Genomic DNA, 19,315 nt, shown 5'->3' with positions numbered 1-19,315 from the left:
AACCTGCCCAGCTATAGGTATAAACTACTAAAAGATCTAATCCAGGCCATGTTTATTAGGCTTTTCTGCCTCCTTGAGTGCATCTGGGGGAATCTAGTGCTTTTTGATGCAGTTTTTTTTAAAGGGGTTATGAATCTTTAGCTAAGGGATATTGTCTCTAAAATGTTCATTAGTCATCGGAGTGACAATTTTTAGCAAAACCAAACAGCTTGATTTTCTACTCGTTTGCACCTTGTGTTGTCATTTATGTCTGGGCATATTGAGGGTACATTGCTACTTCTCACTGGTAGTGTTTTACATCCCCTTGGCCCAAGTCTTAGGCTATGTCTGCATTTTGTACAGGGAGTGTAATTCTCAGCTCGAGGAACCTACCCATGCTAGTTTTGATGCAGTTAGCATGTTAAAAATAGAGCGTAGCCACAACAGTGTGAGTGGCAGGAGGGGCTACTTGCCTCCATGTACGTGCCTACCCTCTCAGATGGGTACATACTTCAGGTGTCGCCAGTGTAACCAAGCTCTCTATTGTGTGTGGTAGCTTGATCAGAGAGAGTGCATGTATGTCTCCACCAGCTGAGAATCCCACCCCCAGCTCCAAGAGTAGACATACGCTAAAGGACAGCACACAGTACAAGGCAGTGGAGAATCAGGCCTTTTGTCTATGCCATTGGTGGCCTCTAGCCACGGAATGGGGTTTTTTAAATTTGTGAAAGCAGATGCCAGTTGCTAGCACTTGTGCAGTGTGATGATGAACTACTAAACCCAGGGGTGCTGGAACAATTTTTATAGTGGGGGGTGCTGAAAGCCATTAAACCAAACCGTAAACATATAAATAAAAGAAACCACGTCAAGCCAGCGGGTACAGCAGCACCCCTAGTTCCAGCACCTATGACTAAACAAGAGCTTCTGAGGGTGGGGTAGGGGAGGCAGATTATCTCCCCATGGGGTTTCTTGCTCCATTTTCTGAAGCATCTGGTGCGGTCATAGGCAGTATACTGGACTAGGTGCACCACAGATCCCAGCTGGCAGTCCCTCTGGCCCTAAGGTGGTCTGTTGCCCTAAAATTCCGCAGACCAATAATTGTATTTAGCATTGTTGATTTTTAGGTGTTTAGTTTTAGGCAAAATCTGGCTGCTTCTTTGTTTTTATTTTTTAATCCCAAACTTTTGTCTCAGAGGGGTTATATCTATTTTAATCTAAAACTAGGAATCCTAATTATTGGGCTATGAAAGGACCGGGGCTGTCGGACACTTCTGGGTACCATGAGTCTCTGCTTCCAGCCCCTGCAGATGCACTGGGCTGAGGAAGAGGGTACAGATTAAGGAGGCTGGGATGGGAAAGACTGGGTAGGATTAGACACACATCATTCCTGTTCTGGCTCTTTGGCAGGCAAAAAAGATATAGTCCTATCTGGCTAGCTGGAGTCAATTGTGTAACTATGTGTCATTTAATTTATATTGCTAACAGCTGAAGGAGACTTTCAAACAGTTTAAGGTGCTAGGGGGCTGTGCTTTTGGAATGGGAGGATCTGAGCTCTGCCACTGTTAAGTTTTGAGAGGCCTTGGTGTGTAGCACAGTGATAACTGTGCTTTGCTAGAGGTTACAGTATATTTATTTCTGTATGTAAACATGAAAAAAACCTGTCTGTTCACAGCATGGCTTCATCCATTGCCCTTCCTTAATTCCAAGAGAGAACTTCCCCCTTGGAGGCTGTCCCAATGATCCAGAAAGCTTAGAGTGACTTATTGAGTTAATTTGATTGGGTCTGTGCAATGAAGCAAGAATGTTACTTTACAATGGTCTTTGAACCAGCCCAGCAGCCATTGTCATGAGATCGAATACTCCCATGCTCCAGCTGGAAAGGGAATGGACCGTCTTTGCACTGGCACTAAAAACAAAGTACACACAGACAAGCAAACCCGTTGTGCCAAATTGCTAAACATCAGTCACAGAGGAAGGGCTGGATACACTTTCCAGTTCTGCTTATCATTTCTGTGGCTCCATAGCTAAGAGAGAGAGTGAAAGATCAGTTGAAGGTAGGGGATGGGGAGAGGGAAGGAAAGGTATATGTCACGGAGATGTGCAAATCTCCTTCATATTGTTTAGAGAACTATTTCGTGAACTTCAACGTGGACCCAGATTTTTAAAAATCCGTTTAGGATTTAAACGGGGAAATAACATTGCCGCTGGATCACAGGCATCTAGGAAGTGCTCCTATACTGTCCACAACTCAGAAAAAAACCAACCAACCAGCAGAAGCAGGATCCAAATCATATGACTGCAAGGACCCAATGACTGTCATAAACAGCTTAGTACTGATTGCAGGGCAGGGTTCTCTTCCCCAGAAAATTACCTCTACTCCCAGGCTCAAAAAACTGAAGCAAAAACCCATCAAAGGGGAACTTGAAAATTCATCCAGGAACTGCCTGAATTTGATTTATGGTTTCTTTATCCTGTAGAGCTGAGAAAGGTAATGAACCAGAGTTTTGATCTCTATGGGCTTTCATAGCAGAAAGGAGATCAAAAAAGGTTTAACTATTTCTGCTATATGCACACTTCTTCCCTCTTCCACTTTTCTATAAGTCTGGCTGCAAGAAATTGGAGGATACCAGAGAACACTGGTTTTGCAGGGACCACAAACCCATTCCATGTTGGTTTGTGGTGCTTGCATCTACTCACTGGGGCAGTGTGGGCTGATGACATTTGATGCATTGCCATGACATACAGATATGGCTTGCTGGATGTGAGTCAGATGCATTTAAAATGAGACTCTACCATAAAATTAGAGAGAGGTGCTGACCCCCATGCCAGTTCCTCAGAGGCCCCCGAGTTACTGGCTGGCCAGCTGCAGATATTGTGAGTGCCTGAAGGAGGCCTTGCTCCCCATGGAACTGGGGTCTAGTAAGTTCCTGACTGGATCGCTAGCTCTTGTAAGGAGAAGCCAGGGTGGTGGCATTTTGGTGTGAGGTCTGTGGGGAGCTTATTTTATCACAGAGGCGAAAGCCCCATTTGAAAAGGAAAGCAATTGAATGGGAAAAAAACCTGTCAGTTCTCAGAAACGCTGCTGTAGTTCTTTTTGGTAGGGAAGGTCAGTTGCCCAGCCTGGGCAGAAAGATCCAGCGATGGTGTCTTTGGGTGCGGCGTCCTCCTCAGATGCACTGGGCTGGAGCTGAGTCGGTGCGAATAGAGAGCTGTCATGTCAGGGCCCAGGGTGTTTGCTTCTGGCTGGGCTGTCTGCTCAGTGTTGCCACCGGGATGGTTTGGCGACGGCTGTGAGCTGTGCCGCTTGGACGGAGGCGGGCTGTAGTTCTGAAATCGCACTGTTTTCACTTGCTGAAATGTGAACAGAACCAAGAGTTACTACTGCAGAAACACAGTGAGTCTCTTCCTTTGCTTTGATCTGCTGTGGCATGGTGCTGCTAGGATGGAGCACAGATACTTTCCCTGCAGGGGACTGGGTACACAACAGAGGGGGTGTGAGTGCCCCACACTTGGGATGGTGTGCAGCAGTGAAGTGATTAGAGGCTTTACAATGTGTACTGTACCAGGCGGGAAACATCAGAAGAGCATAGAGGGTACCAGAAAAACTGGATACCACACAATGGGGGCAATATGAGAACCTAGAGAGGCAGGATTGGATACAGCATGAGTTGAGGTGGAGGAGAACATAGAAGAGAGGCTATGGAATGGTGAGGAGACCTCTGAGAGAGGCTGACCTCTAGCCTGAGGTGCCATTCACCCAGAATACATAACCTGATTTCCATCCTCTGGCTCTCTTTTACCTGGGACTCTGGAAAGATTAATCTCTAGCTAATATGCTAACCAGAAACCTCTGAGCTGGCCTCATTTTGTGGGACTTGTGTGGCTTTTACGAAGTTATTCTGCAGGTGCCACCTGTGGGGAAAGTTGTCACCAGGGTAGTTTCACTCCTCGAATGAAACCATTTGGGTTTTTTTTACTGCAGATGTCAATCAGAAAACACCCAACCTATTCAGCAGAGAAGCAATTAACACACAAGCAAAGGGAGCCAGACAGCAATCTCAGAAGCCCTGGTAGGACAAGCCTGAGTTCTAATAGCCAGATTTGGAGCTCCTTACTCATTTCTCACTCAGACCCTCATGGACTCTTGCCTGGGTTAAGGTCTGGGTAAAGATGTGAGGATTTGGCCATAAGTGAACAGAAGACAGAAGAGTTCAAAATATCTGCCCCTGTGAATGGTTTCATTCCAACAACAATAAATGTAGGGTGGGGTTGGGTGTGGGAGAGGGGGCAAAATCCTGAGAACTTTACTCAGGCACAAATCTCAGTGAATTGCATTGGGAGTCCTGCCTGAGTATGGACTCACTGAAGTAAGGACCTCATGGGAACTGAACCATGGTGAATAGTCAGTTGAAACCTAAGGTCAGTCCCAGCAGGATTTTCTGGACTTTCCAGAGGTGGAGGGTCAGTATACCGTTCCTTGCAATGATTCAGCCTTACGCTACCTTTTCGGTGCTGTTCCGGGAGGTATCTGGTTTCACCAGGATGGAGGGCGGAGCTGATGGAGGTGGCTTTGGAGCTGGCTCGCTTTTTGCTGGGGATTCTTTGGCATCCAGGATCATTGAGCTACATACAGAAGGAGATCTGCTTTCACCTGCCCTGGGCACAAGCAGCAATGAAGCATCATGGGAGGCGCTTGGCCTGGCTCCTGGGTCCGCCATGCCAGGGGTGACAGGGGGCTGAGAGGAGACATGCTGGTAAAGCTGAAGTTGCTGGGGCCGCACCGTGGCAACTGGAGCGCGACTGAGGGAGCCGACAACCTGAGGAAGAGCTCCGGACTGCACAGGTCTCTGCAGTGATCCATCTGGGGAGAAAGATTGTTTTGAAGTCAATCGGAGATGAAGGTTAAAATAAATAGGTGCCAATGGGCAAATATGAAAATTTAAACAGAATCAGAAAAGACAAAAACTCTCATGTTCCATCCCCTTCCACCAGCTCTTGTTGGCTGCTGAGACCGTCCGCTGTCTGAGGCAGGGTCTGACTGAATTCCTACAGGTCTGCAGGGGCCTTTGCATGGTTGGGGGCCCAATATAAATAACAGATGAGCAAAAATGACATCTTCCACTCCCCACACTTTGCAGGTAATGGATAGTGCCTTTTTATCTAAAAATCTCAAAGCTTAATGAATTCATTTCCCCAGCATTTCTTTGTATTTGTACAGTGCCTAGCACAATGGGGTCTCAGTCTGGCTGGGGCCTCAGCATGCTGGGGCAATACAAATTCTAGTACAAATAGTACTAGAAAAGTACTATTGTCGTCATTTTCCAAATGTCAGGAAATGAGGCACAGAGACAATGTGACTTGCACTAGGCAACGCAATGAGTCTGTGATGGACTCCAGAATAGAACTGAGGAGCCAGAGTCTGGAGTCCCCTGCTCTAACCACTGGACTATACTCCCCTCCTCTTTGTCAGTTTATGTAGGCTGAACTCAATCCATGCAATTTAAAAATAAAAAAGTCCTTAACTCTTCTGCCTTCTGTATGGCAGTGGGCAGGAAGGCTTGACGTTCCTCGATCCACCTGTATGCTGCAGGACCATTAAAGACTCTACAACTATCTCAGGCTTTGAGCCATGTTAACACACCATATAACAATATTGAGTTTCCATGTTGGACTCTTGCATCAACAGGTGAGGCAATGACACGTCACACACTGATTCGCCACAAAATTCTACTACCCCTGCCCTGACAAATTGAAGTAGGTGGGTAGAACCCTAACCTAGAAGGATCTGATCCTGCCAGGTGCTAAGGTCCTTGGGTGAGGACCTTGCTTGCTGTGCACCCTCAACTACCACTGGCTTCACAGAAGTGGGCCCCTTTTTTGCCAGTCAGCTAATCCCAAGCATGAGCCCTATACCTGAGCCCTCACTAGCAGGCCTCTCAGCTGTGTGACATTTGTGGTTTGCACATCACAGCCTATTCCATTTGAATGTTTACTTTACAGGTGATGCATGCTTTATTCCTCTTGCAATTTCCTGCTGCTTGGAAGATTGATTTTAAATAGAACCACAGTGGGGGAACAAGTCCTTTAAGGTAAAACAACTTCTAAGATAAATCCAATTTCGAGCCTAAAAACATTGACCGTGTCCTTTGCAAATGAACCTCACCCCCTGCCAGTGACTCTACATAGCTCAAGTAGCAGTTCAGGCTGAAACTATTGAAAAATGCATTGCTTAGTTGCTTAAATATAACTGGAGATTTATTCCATGGCAGTCTGAGGTGTCTGAAATAAACCTGGCCAACCTCATGGAAAGAATGCAGCATGCTGAGCTCTGCATAAGCCCATGGAAAGGATCCTTTTGTGTGTTGAGTCAGGAATTTGGAATAGCAGGAGCTGGGAGAAAGGATGGTCTTGTGGTTAAGGCAGGACTAAAAACAGGAGGCTTGGGTTTTATTGCCAGCTCTGCTATAGACTTCCACTATGACCTTATTCATTCTGTGCTTGTTTCCCCATCTTTAAAATGGGTGCAATAATACTTTCCTATCTCATGCAGGCTTCTTTGATGCCTGATGTGGTGATATTTGAGGTGCTCAGCTATTACAGTTATGCCAATAAATAGATCTTACACTTCATCCTGATGAAGTGTGAGTATGCCCATTGGACTGAAATGCAGCCACTTCTGGAATAGAAGGCAGCAATCAACAAACATAGAGAGCAGTAAGGGAAGATGAAGGTCAAGGACATGGGTCAAACACATACTCGGACTCAGAAAGTGACATCTAACCCCTTGTTTGCACCCAAAAATCCAGTAGTGAGATGTCTAAGTGCTGTCAAATGCACCCACAATTATGTTTGTTCACAAAATTTCACCTGCAGTTCTTTGCAGGTACAAAATCCGAGGCCATGTTGAAGCTCTTTGAAAGATCAAAGCTTTAAATTCTGGAGGAGCCAAATTGATCCCTCTGTAACTCCCACGACTCCAGCCCTAGTGCCTCAGTATTTAAGGACTCCTGCAAACCCCACTTCCTCTTACTTTAAGCAGCCTGGAGATCAGTTAAGTTAACAAGGAGGGACAAGGAGTGGAAAATGACAGCGCAGATCTTGTCAGCCTATGTGTTTTAACCAGGATGTATTTGACCGTTAAACCATCTCTCCTGACAGACCCCGCAGTCCATCCACCTGCAGGTTTTACACAAGACTAAGGCCCGGCCTACACGTAAAGGTTAAACTGACAGAGCTATGACACTCAGGCATGTGAAAATATCCACCCACTGGACCGTCAGAGCTCTGCTGATCCAATCCCTGGGGGAGATGCAGCCGGTCGCCAGAAGAATGCTTCCGTTGACTTAGCTACTGTCACTTGGGGAGGCGGAGTTCTTACAGCAATGGGAAGAACTCCTTCCGTCGCTGTAGGCTGCTGCTGTAACCCCGTAGTATAGACGCACAGCTATAGCACCGTGGCTATGCCACTGTAGTGCCTATCACGTAAACATTGCCCCCGTAGGCTTCCATCCCAGCTGGATGCGTTCTATGAAGCGGCCAGCTCTAAGAGCTGTAGCATGTTATTTATTACCAGTATTACCTCATTCCTGAGTCTGTGTGTGTTAATTAAAGGCTCCCAGTACCACTTGCCCACCTGGGAACACACTCACAGGCCTGTCTTCACCCTCCCACCAGAACTTACTCTTCCTAGTACTGCCGCGTCCTCGCCTCAGTGATGTTTGTCCTGAGGTGGCCGGCACAGCTACGTTTCTCAGTGGCGAAGACAGCACCGTGGGCATGAAGGCTGATTTCAAAGGCCTGCTTTGCCTTGGGCCGTTCTCTGAGATGCTCCCCTGGGAGGAGAGTGAGCCAGTGGATAACGTCCAAGTGGCATACAGGGAAGGCATCCTGGATTCAGAGAAATTGGGTGACTTCCTGCTGGTAAAGGGGTTGCGGGGGGAGGAGGAGAAAGAGAGAGAGTTAATTAAATATAGCTACAGAGAGGCACAATTCAAATCCAAATCTTCAGTCCCCCGCACAGCATGGTGTATGTGTTTTTTTTGTTTTTTGTTTTGGTTCAGCCCATTATAAAGAAAAGGACTGTTTGCAAAACTGTGGAGCCAGATCAGAATTTTTAACAGCCCACCGGTCCCTAGAGTTCATCAGGTTAAAAAAAATCCTTCTGGAATCCCTGCAGTTCACTTTCTGGTTCCATTAGAGCAATCATTCTCAGCCCTATTGCTCCCATCACTCCCACATGCCCACTTTATACCTGGGCCTTCTCAGACACAACCTAGAATCATTTGCAACAGTTCCCATGGGGTGCCAAAAGGAAGGGGGGCTTTTAGGGGCCAGTGTTCTTCCATAATGCCAGCAGGGGACATGCCAGGTAATTATTGTGTGGAGCTGCAGCATTTCTCCCACTTACTAATGTGTTAAGCAGCACAGAAGCCATCGAAACCTTGCAGACATGGTCATATGTAAATACTCATCATTAGGTTTGGACTCCACCCATTGAGTTAGGGAAGGAAAGCTATTGTGCTGTAGGTAGCTTAACATGCTCTGAAGCTAGCTTGGTGAATTAACCTCGCCCGGTGTTCTGGTCTGATCTGTGCCTCTCCAAAGGGAAATGGGACCATTTTGGTGTTACTGTAAAAATTCCATGCAACTAAAACATGCTCGTTTTGCTCATTCAGCCTGTGTGTGACCCATTGTCCTGCACTGAATGAGCTGGGCAAGAGAGCCCATTGGCTTGCTGACATCACACCTTGGCTCTTGGTACAGCTCTCACCAGAAAGCACTAAAGGGAGCACAATGATCCTTAAGGAAAAGGCTGTGGCAGCTTTCACACTCCTTGCCCTTCTGACTCTGGTTGCCCAGCTGCTGTTCGGGCCCCATTGCGAGCAGCTGTCACTTCCCATTATTCCTCTCCTCATCTGCTTTCCTTGGAGAGGGCATGTTGGCTTTTTCACCTAAATCTGTTAAATTGCCATAAAGGCCTTCGATCTCCCACATCAGAGTGATGCTTAATAACCCTCCCAAATGCTCCTAATTCAGTGGGAAAGTCAGCCAGGGTAAAGGCTGTCTGCTAACTCCTCTGAAAGGGAAAAGACGGCTCCTTCTGACCCTTCTCTTTCCCTTCCCATGACTCTCTCGGACAGTAGAAGAATGATTTATGGTTTAATAACAGAGTGGCGATTTATCAAAATAACTGGCGCGTCAATTTATTATGATGAACTGTCCAAAGGAGGATACAGAAGAGCAGCTCCAAAATTGGTGCTTATGGCTGAGGTGACTTTAGGGTATCTGGGCTTTATGTTGGATTGTTTGTTTGCTCTGTTTAGCAGGGAGTTGGGGCCATGGTGTTATCAGAGGCTGTATCGCAGAGAAATGAGCCAAAGAGACAAAGAATAATCACTGGCTCCCTTTAAATCAGGGAGGGCTAATGCTGGGATCAAAGCAGCATCATCATCTTCAGTCTGAACTGAGAATTTAACACAGTGAAATATAAGCAGGAAAAGAAAAAGGAGCCAGAGTCTATCTGTCAATGTCAGAGATAATGTGGAGGGAGTTAGGCCACCATTAGGCTATTTCAGTGGGTCAAAGCCTGAGTTCCTTGATAAGTTTTCACATAGTCCAAACTGAGGCACACTCCCATAGCTGATCGCTCCTTCATCCAAAAGGCAGCACCCCTTCACACCATCCTGGGGCACTGGTTCAGGAGTGACTCACCAGACTGGGAGCCACCTGCAAATCCCCAATACCTGCTTCTCACACCACCCTGGAGTTTGTAATGTGTCTGTGGCTTTCCAGGACTTTGCAGTCTCTAGGGCATGCTAGCTGCACTGGACTTCATGGCCATACATTAACATAGAACTCAAGTTCTGTTGTTAAAGCACAGGCATCTTGGGCAGGAGCCAGAGGAGAAGCTCATGTTATCCGTGTATCAGAATTCTGGCTTATCTCTGCTCTGCCACTAGAGGGCAACACACACCTTGAGCTGGTCTGACCTTTCCTCAGTGGTGAGGTACTCAGTTCCTGGCAAAGTTTCTGAGATAGGGCATGCCATCCTTTTGGAACTAGGAAGTCCCAGGCAGTTGAGTGGGTGACTGCCTAGCTAGGATTAAATCCCCAGACCTCATTTTCCCTGTCATGTGTGCTGAGTTTTTGAACTAGGCATGAAGGGTTTAAGCAGTTGGGAAGCAGATGCAGATAGGGCTTGTGCACCTTCCAGGCCTGGCTGCTGTATCTGAAAAGTGGGGGCAACAGTGGGGGAAAGTCTAGAGGACAGCGGGTCTCATTCCCCATTGCTCTGCATCAGACAGGACTGTTTACACCAGTGTAAAATGCTCCTAGACCAGGATGGGAGTGTTTTACTTCACTTTGCAGTTGGGTAAGTGACTATGCAGAGTGCAGGGCAATGACGAATAAAGGCCCTACGTTACACTGCTCATGATCCAGAAACGATGAGCTTTCTCGTTGGACCCATTTATATGATATCAAGATGGGGAGAACTTTTGTTTGGGGAGCTACTCCTAGCGCTGGTGTGGGGCAGCCCCTCCTGTGACAGTCTCCTTTCTAAGTGCTGACCAACCACATCTCGAGGTGCTATCTATTGATATCTATAAATCAGTCAATCGGATTTGTACAGCACCTATCACTATAGTACCGAGCACCTTGCAATCTTTCACGTATTTACCCTCACAACACCTCCCTGGAGTAGGGAAGTGGTATTTACCTGAGTTTTTATGGCTGCAGGTACATGCTAGAGTGCTTTCTCTAGTCCAGTTTTGAATAACCAAAGGGTGGCACTTTTCCCTTTGGCAGACTGTTCAGCAAACCAATAGACTCCCTCCTGGCACTCCCTCCCGTCTCTGACACTCAAGCTTCATTTTCACATGCATTACTTCATCTCCCTATTCCTTGGATCAGCCCAAACAATTCCGCTCCCACCCTGGCATTCACACCCTTGAGTGATAGATAGGCTGTTGCATCTGTAAAAGGGGCTGTGCTGCTTTGATGTGGTCACAGATGAAAGGAAAGTGGGTAGGTTTGGAAATCATCCCCACAAGTCCTTAGCTGTTCATCTCTGCAGGTCGCTCTCCCGCTTTACTCTGGTGTCCATCCCTGCCTTGCTTGTAAGAGAGAAAAGAAGCTGAAGCAATCCACAATGCATTTTTTAGCAGTGGAATCTCTGCTTAAAAAAAAAGCCACGATGTTCCTAAAAGATGTTGCCTAGGTACTGACTTGACTTTAGGGGGTTGCGAATGCACATTTTTATATCGTTAGGTCAACACCTTCCAACGCTTGGAGCAAACAGCTGCTCTGATGACAGTGCTTTGATTCCAGTAGGGTCTTGAAACAAATATAAAGGGGATTCTTTCTTGAGGCCGCTGGGCACAGAGAGACCCTGTGGTTCCTGATGGCTCTTTGGCTCCAAAATAACTAAGCATGTCGCCGCATGTTACTAAACAGGGTTTCCTTAAATCCTGGAGTGGACTGAGCAGTACTGAAAAGGGCTTCTGACTGCATTACACTGTTGACATTTCAGATTCAAAAGAGACGAATGAAGGATGTTGCGATACTGCTCATCTGTTCATCTTATCCGGACCATACGGCAATTCCTGTGAGAACCCTGATCCATCCAATTGGTGGTGGTGGTGGTGGTGGCCAGTGCCTGATCTTCAGAGGGAGGTGAAAGCACATATAGCGCATGTGGCCAATGGTATAGTACAGAAGGGGATAATGTGAAATGAGATCCAGTTATTCCGGAGGGGTGGCAGCAGGACAGCATTCCATATACCCATGGTGCTGACAGCCATGATCAATGTTCTAGGACCATCTCACTGCCCTAGAGCCAGGCAGTGAGCTTCTTTCATTATATCCCCCCCAGGATTACCCACTGTACCACTCCTTCTACAAATACGTTATTTCACATAAGGAAATCAGACCTGAAAAGGGGGACGACATAGTTACTGGGGAAGATCCCAACTCTTCCAGTGACCAATGACATTCCCCTGAGCCAGCCTTCGTGGTACTTCCCGAAAACACGAACACCTTCTCCCTTCTGCAAATCCAGCTCCTCCGGTCCATGAGCGGTGTAGGAGTGTAGAGCGACACACCTGGTGATACACAGGAAATTAGAGAAGCACAGACATGCACTATGGAAAAGTTGCCTCCCCCGTGTGCCGTAAGGATAGGAGATGACACAACAATCCTGTTTCTAATCATTCTGGGAGCTGATGCTGTTGGTTCTGTGTGAGCAGAGCCTATTGCCTGAAGCATCTTCAGCTGGCACTCGCATCATATATCTGGGTGCTGTCATGAATGTGGAAAGGCTTTGTAGGAAGGTAACTGCTTACATCTTAAGGCCAGGGGGGATATGAATAAAAGAAAAGCTACCAGGAATGAAGCAGTCTTTGTCAACATTTTTTGACCTAGAACTGTCAGTCTCAGCCAACGGGGCCCAGTATTGGGGATGGAGGGGGCTGTTTTTATTCTCCAACCATGAATACTCCACTGAAATAACTGATTAGGGATGGAGTTATGCCTTTTCCAAAGCAGAGCAGCACTAGAGCGCAGGTGAGGTGCACCACCCAAAAGACTGTGTCAAGGAGGCATTATATCTTTGAAAGGTACAATGGGATCAGTATGTGGTCAGCAACAGGACTTGTTAACCTGGGTCTTCCTGCCAGCGTCTGTTGGTTATAATCTCACCCAGACACACCCAAAGGGACTGTGAGCTCCATAGAAAGCATTAGCCAGATACCCGCCCCCATCTACTTTGCTTTCCTCAGCATGTACAGCCAAGTTATGGCTGTCTCCTGTACAAATGTTTGGGGGCTCCCTGCAGCCTGTCTCTCCTGCTTAGCAAACCTGCTCAGAGAGCTGTGTTTAAAAAACAAAACAAAACAAAAAACCCCACTGATTCCAGTTGTGTAATGAGATCGCTTGTTCTCAGCAGGGGGCCTCATGAGACAGAATGGCAAAAAATAAGGAAAACAAAACATCAAAAATCTCATCCACCTGTTTTTCAATTTTACCCTTTTCCCAAGGGCCTGTGGCTTTTTTTAAAAAAAGAACTTTTATTTGTCTCCAAGGAGACACACATTTTATCTAATTGCATTGGTTTTTTTTTCTTCTCCCAAGTGGGATGTGGTCTGTTTTCAAATATTAATCTGAGTAGCAGATGCTACAGCAACTATCATCACCTCAAAACCAAGAGTTATTAAAAAAAAGGAGACTGTCAAGGACTTTTTGCTAGTTCTTAAAAGCAATTGTTCTCTCTCTGTTGGTCATAAGAACCATTTGGAAGTTTGAAATTGAAATGTCTTTCCTTATAAGAGGATTTTTCCTTCTATTATTTGTGCAGATGGGGCTAAATTCAGACCTGCTCTAACTCCTCAGTGGTTTATTTTTTTTAATTGAAGTACCACTCTTAGGTGGTAGCTTGCACTCATGCTAGTTTGTTACTGTAGGTTCTGAGCAATGAACGGTCCAAATTAGGGACCCAATCCTACCAACACTTCAGTATGGCCCTAATTCTGCAAATTCTTCCACATGTGCTTAATTGCAACCCCTTGTATATTCCCATTTCAGGTCATCAGGATTACTCATGGATCTAAAGTAAGCATGTGTGTAAATCTTTGAAGGATCAGGGTCTGCGTATGTATGTTTATGCATGAGAATAATTCAAGGTTATACACCTTCCTAATATGTATTTATCTTTGCAGGATCAGGATCTTGATTTTCAATATAGAACTGCTCATGAGCAGTAGACTGCATTCATGCTTGTTTGTTATTGTAGGGTTGCTCATCATGAGAGCTAGGCTGCTGATTCTTGTCCAGGAGACAGACAGACAAAACAACTGCCATATATTTATTTGCAAATTTTAACTCGACATATATTTTTCTTTGAATGATTTGTTTTAAAAATCAATTAACTTTTAAATCGTTTCTTAATTAAAATAATTAGTTAAATTTAAAGAGCGTTTCAGTTCACTTTTAAAGAATTTTTGGTTTGAAAATGTAGAAACACATCAGTAATTCAATAGGCATTGGAAAGAGATAAACAATCAGGTACAAAAACCCACAGTGTTAGGATTGTAGTAACTGAAATATGAAGATCATACTAATTTAAAGTGAGCAAAAGTACTCGAAATCTATGAAAAGCCCTTGTGTGCTGCCAATATTCTATCTTTATTTTTCTACAGTGCTATGTCCTTTCACTGGCCTAAGAGTCAGGCTGTGAGTTCAAGAGTTTTACTAGGGCTCAGTGATCTGGTGGCTAGAATGCGTAAGAAAGAACTAGGAGTCCAAAGAATCACAGCTTCTAATCTGATTTTAGCTCCTCATCGGCGTGTTACTTCAGGAAAACACTTAATGTCCATTCTGCCTTGGCTGGGTAAGCCCCCAGAAGCCCCACTGAAAATGAGATGCCATATATCTGAGATGGGCTTTCACGAGTCAAGCTCCCTGCCACCCTCTGAAACAAAAGCAACAAAGTTTCAGTACTCATACGTACATATTAGCTGATATGTGTTGCTGAAGATGCGGAAGGGTGACGATGGCAGTTGAGTGCCCCAGGGATCCTGGTGCAGTATAATAAGAAGCGCTGACCTGCAATGAAAAATGGAAACAAAGTAAGTTGAATAAAATGACCTTGAGTTTAGGCTCCCTCAGCCATCGGAACCCCACTGTGAAGAGTGTGAAACGACCCCACAATCATTTGCCACCACAGCCAGGAAACATGCCCTGTTCCACACAAGTGTTCTGTTGCTTTCTTACCCCAATGGCCTTGAATATCACAGAACGGTTTGTGTAGGGACGGGGACAGACTGAATTCCAGCCCCGTTCAGTAGTGATTGCTGCCATCTCTTCAGTGGACTGTTGTCTCAATTCATTTCCTAGTGGACAGGTTATCTACATTCCAAACCTCTTGTCTACATCACAGTAGATGCCCATGGGCAACCTTGCTGTCAGTCACAGCAGAGATGTCCAAAAACTGCATGGGTCATGGAAACTTAAGCTACTACCCGTTCATCTCTGAAGGTGGCCTTTCTACCTCAAGGCTGATGTACATAGGTGGGTCAGTGAGGAGGAAGCTTGCATTGTCACTGCCCATGCTATGCCATTCTGTGAGTAAAGAGTAGTGTCTAATTTCGAGGGTTGTCAGCCCGGCACCTTTCACTAGCCCCTATTGGACTTGCACTCACACATAGGGCCTGATTTTCCCCTGACTTACACTGGTTTTACAGCTATGTTACTCCACGGCCTTCAGGGGAGCTATTCCTCATTTACACTGGTGTAAGTAAGAGGATAATCAGCCCCACATACTTTAAAATGGAGGCAGAGTAGCGTTTTGCCTACTTTTGGAATTCAATACATCATCATTTTTTGATTCAGTTCTCCAGCTTATGGGTGGAGCTGGTTCTGCCCTTAGTGCTACTGCTGCGTGGCACAGAAAAATGGCCAGGTAGATACTTTCCTATTGCTGGCAAGGTTCCAAGCTACAGGTTTATTAGGAGGGCTAATCTTGTGTTTGTGGAGATTTTCAGCACACTGATTAAACAGAATAAACGTCACCTAACAGCCATGACTTTCAAATGTTATGTCTGAGCCCCCAATCCCCTAAATCTGTAATCATGGCTGATCATATAAATATGAGATCCGCTCAAGGGTGGTGGAGTTCATTCCTCTTTTTGGTTTTTTTTCTCTTTCCTTTTGGATTACTTCTACAACAGGGCGAGTCCTTGATTCATTTGTTGGGACTGATATGCACTCTAGGCATGAAACCTAGAAGGGAAGAGGAGCTGGCAGAGGTTGACAAAATGTTATTTAAAATCTCAAGTGTGATAACCAGGGGGAAGAATATCACCTCAGTCAGGTGAGTGGGACTATATAATCATAATTTCGTTTACTAAACTCCAACCAAGTGTTTGGCTGTGTATGATACACAAATAAGACAGTCCTTGTGTCAGGGAGCTTGCAGCAATAACAACAGTATTTATTAATTATTATTATTATTATCTGGTATTTATAGGGTGCATATCATCCTAAGGGATCAAAAAGCATTTCACACATACATACACAAAGCTCCACTGACATGCAGCCACTTCTGAGGTGGCAGGTGATGACCACCTGGCACACAGCAAGCTGCAGAATAGTTTGGGAAGTGGGGTCTTTTAGAGGTCATAATTCCACAAATGATGTGACTATTGTTGAGGGAACACCTCCTTCCTGCCACGGTCCCAATGTACCAGTCATCCTAACACCCAGTATGCACTTTTCTCATGTGATTCTCTCATGCTGGGGCGAGGGGCCTGAATCTGTGACTGTTGTCAAAGCAATTGTTAGTGGTCATGTTTAATACAAGTCCCTTCCAGAGCTGCTGTTGAGGCAAAAGTTCCTGCCTAGAGATTTCCAAACACTGCTGCTGCTGCTTTCACCACTGATGTCGGGCTGCCTGTTTCATCTCCCATAAGACTAGCATTCCTGGAGTCTGTGCTGCCAGAGTCACTGCTAGGAGATGGGCTGCTATTCACAGTGTAAGTGAAAAGAAAGTCCAGGAGAAGGGAAAGAAGAAACCTTTACAAATCCCAGCTTTCACCAGTTATCTATCAATCATACTGATCTAGCCCTATTACCATAGAATCTGAGTGCCTCTCAATCTTTAATGTCTTTATCCTTACAACTTCCCGGTGACATTAGGGCTATGCTGTTATCCTCTCCTGGGGAACTGAAGCCCAGAGACACTAACAGTACCTCTCCACTGCAGTCAGGGGTGTGATTGCAATATGTATAGATGTAACCAAGCTAGCTTTAATTTAACTAGCTCATAAAGCAACAGCAGTAAAGCCATAGGAACACAGGCTAAATGCCTGAGTACATACCCAGGTGGGCTTGTATAGCCCATGCTGCTGCTTCTTCACTGCTATTGGTACCTGACCTCGCTACATTAAAGCTAGCACAGGTATGTCTACAGGGGCTGCAATTACACCCCCAATTGCAGTGCTGACGTACCCTTAGCGACTTGCCTGTGGACATTCAGGAAGCTTTTATCAATAAATGGGTCACTGTCTCTTCCCTGCAATGCCCCTTGAAGAAAAAAGTCGTGGTTAAAGGGATACAAGCCCGTTAGCCAGAAAGGTTATCTTATGAAGTAACTTATGATCTGTTTTCCTCTTTTCTCAGCTTCTCTGATTCGCCTCTTTGGTGAGTAGAGCCATGTTTGTTTTAGCACCAGTCCTGAACAGTGTTAGGCTCGCTCCTAACATTTATGGCATTGAAAAGTATCTCTGGTTCTTCCCTCTGTTTCCATGCCCCTATCCCGCCAACGTGAGAAATCCTGAGATTGTCATATTCTAAGGAGTGCAGTGGGATTCAACAAGCGCACTAGAGGTAAGGTCCTTAAACTATCACAGTATTTAGCAGCCCACATTTTCTCTTGGTGTGAAGCATTTTGTATTCGACATGGGTTAAGGCAGGCATATTCCCACACATCCATTTTCTGTAATTCTTGAACTTCCCACCCTCATGCCACCACACAGCAGCTACAAAAATGACACACGCTTCTCAGCTATGAATCCCTCAATATCCTGCCTTTAAAGATGATTCAGTAAAAACAGAGTAATCTTGTCGTTTCATATGTTGCATGGGAGGGTTTAGGATGATGTAGAAAGATAGGCAGATATTGGCTCCTCTTGAGAAGAATGTCAAGATTTATTGACCAAAGAGTTAATATAGAGCCAAGTTCGCTCAAGGGACCATACATTTTGCTGGTCCTCAGATGTTTTGTTCCAGACATTCTGAATGTCTTCTATTATGGTCATGAATTTCTTAAAGTGTAAACGTTTTGTTTTTTTTCTTTGAGGTGACTTGCTAAGAAGGGATGAAATTACAGGGCCAGGAAAAAAACCACAACCCTACTGTTGGCTTCTGATAAGCCAGTCAAGAGCAGTGTCAGCCTGCAGCAGTTCCAGCCTCCTGGCAACCCAAAGGAGCACAGCTGGCCCTGATGGAAGCTGTCTGATTGACTGTGCTACCTGATTGGCTGCCAATTCCTGCAACCTGATATCTAGACTCTGCAGTGGCCGCAGCAGCAGCAGTCCATGCTCAGTGTCCAGGGCCGGCTCCAGGCACCAGCGAAGGACGCAGGTGCCTGGGGCAGCCAATAGAAAGGGGCAGCACTCCGTCCGTCATCGGGGCGGCACGTCCGGGTTTTTGGCGGCAATTCGGCAGCAGGCCCTGCAGTCCCTCTCTCCCTCTTCAGCCGCACTTCGGCAACAGCTCAACCAGGTTTGTTTTTTTTTCCCCCCCTTCGCCGCTTGGGGCGGCAAAAAAGCTGGAGCCAGCCCTGTCAGTGTCCCCTTCAGGTTCCCTTTGTTTGACCCTTTGACCTTCACACCTGCCCCTGTTACATTTTTGGCGGTGCCCCGTAATTATTTGAGTTCCTGGTCCTTGTGGATCCTCCCCTCAGGCTGGGGAGGGTCCTTTAGCAATGGGCGGGCTTGTGCCCGCCTGCTTCCCGGAACCCAATAGGAGCAGCAGCAGTCCAGTGGCTTCTCAACACATTCCTAGCCAGCAGCTGCACTTGGTCCACTGTCTCTAGCCTTGCTCCTGCTTCTGCTCCAGCCTGTGCCTGCTCCAGCCCCCAGCGACTTCCTGACTTCTGACACCCAGCCAAGACCCTCGGCTCCACTTTCTGACTGCGACTCTGGTTAGCCCTTTGGCTTAGGCTTTAGTCTCTGACTCCCAGCTATGACCCTTGGCTCCGCTCCTGGATCTGCCACATCTGGCTTCAGTGATAAATGTCAGACTGGACTCTTGCTTCAATCACTAGGCCAGACCGCTCATGACTTGGTCGCTGACAGTCTGAGCAGCTCAAAAGATTGAACACGGTTGGGTAAGTGGCTGGACTTCCCTTTAGATGGATTCTGAAGAGGCAACTGTGCTCCTGCCAAACATTGTGAGATCTTGCAGACCCTACAGGCCCAGATTATGGCCTTGCAGCTCTATGGGCTCAAGCCATCCTGCCAGTAGCTGCCATCCTGGCTTCTAGGGAGTCAGAGATTCCAATCCCGGGTAAGTTTGCTGGGTACCATAACAAGTTCTGTGGCATGCTGGCTCCTGTTTATGCTTCAGCCCCAGTTGTTCTCCACTGACCAGACCCGAGTAGAACTTATTATTAGTCTGCTAACTGGGGAGGCCTTGGCCTCTGTGTCTCCCCTCCTGGAGACTTCTAGACCCCTGCTGGGGCAGTTTCAAGTGTTTGTCTGAGCTACGGCAATTGTGTTTGATGATTCAAATTGCACATGATCTGCCGAGAACCTGCTTCGGGGGCCGTGCCGGGGAAATA

The 19,315-nt window shown here is 46.3% G+C and overlaps 2 protein-coding genes across 3 annotated transcripts in view; one reads left to right on the top strand and one right to left on the bottom strand.

Annotated features, from left to right (window-relative positions):
- Positions 1–422: 422 nt before the first annotated feature.
- The window catches only part of SH3RF2 (SH3 domain containing ring finger 2), a 73,953-nt gene continuing 55,060 nt past the window's right edge, over positions 423–19,315 (bottom strand). Inside the window, exons 6-10 of the mRNA XM_027833261.3 lie at positions 14,483–14,577; positions 11,910–12,080; positions 7,661–7,893; positions 4,482–4,840; positions 423–3,330 (exon numbers count right to left, since the gene is read on the bottom strand). Coding sequence (XP_027689062.1) covers positions 3,043–3,330; positions 4,482–4,840; positions 7,661–7,893; positions 11,910–12,080; positions 14,483–14,577 — 1,146 coding nt within the window. The 3' untranslated portion in view covers positions 423–3,042. The remainder of the gene's footprint in view (positions 3,331–4,481; positions 4,841–7,660; positions 7,894–11,909; positions 12,081–14,482; positions 14,578–19,315) is intronic.
- GRXCR2 (glutaredoxin and cysteine rich domain containing 2) overlaps positions 17,184–19,315 on the top strand; it is an 88,342-nt gene continuing 86,210 nt past the window's right edge. Inside the window, exons 1-2 of one of the 2 annotated variants that reach the window (XM_043521424.1) lie at positions 17,184–17,358; positions 17,831–18,255. The gene's annotated coding sequence lies outside the window, so the exon portion shown is untranslated. The remainder of the gene's footprint in view (positions 17,359–17,830; positions 18,256–19,315) is intronic. The other variant, XM_037906823.2, reaches the window with a different exon arrangement.

Source organism: Chelonia mydas, chromosome 8 (assembly GCF_015237465.2).
Source record: "Chelonia mydas isolate rCheMyd1 chromosome 8, rCheMyd1.pri.v2, whole genome shotgun sequence".
In the NCBI taxonomy this organism is placed as follows: domain Eukaryota; kingdom Metazoa; phylum Chordata; order Testudines; family Cheloniidae; genus Chelonia; species Chelonia mydas.
This window is presented reverse-complemented; position numbering and strand designations above follow the sequence as displayed.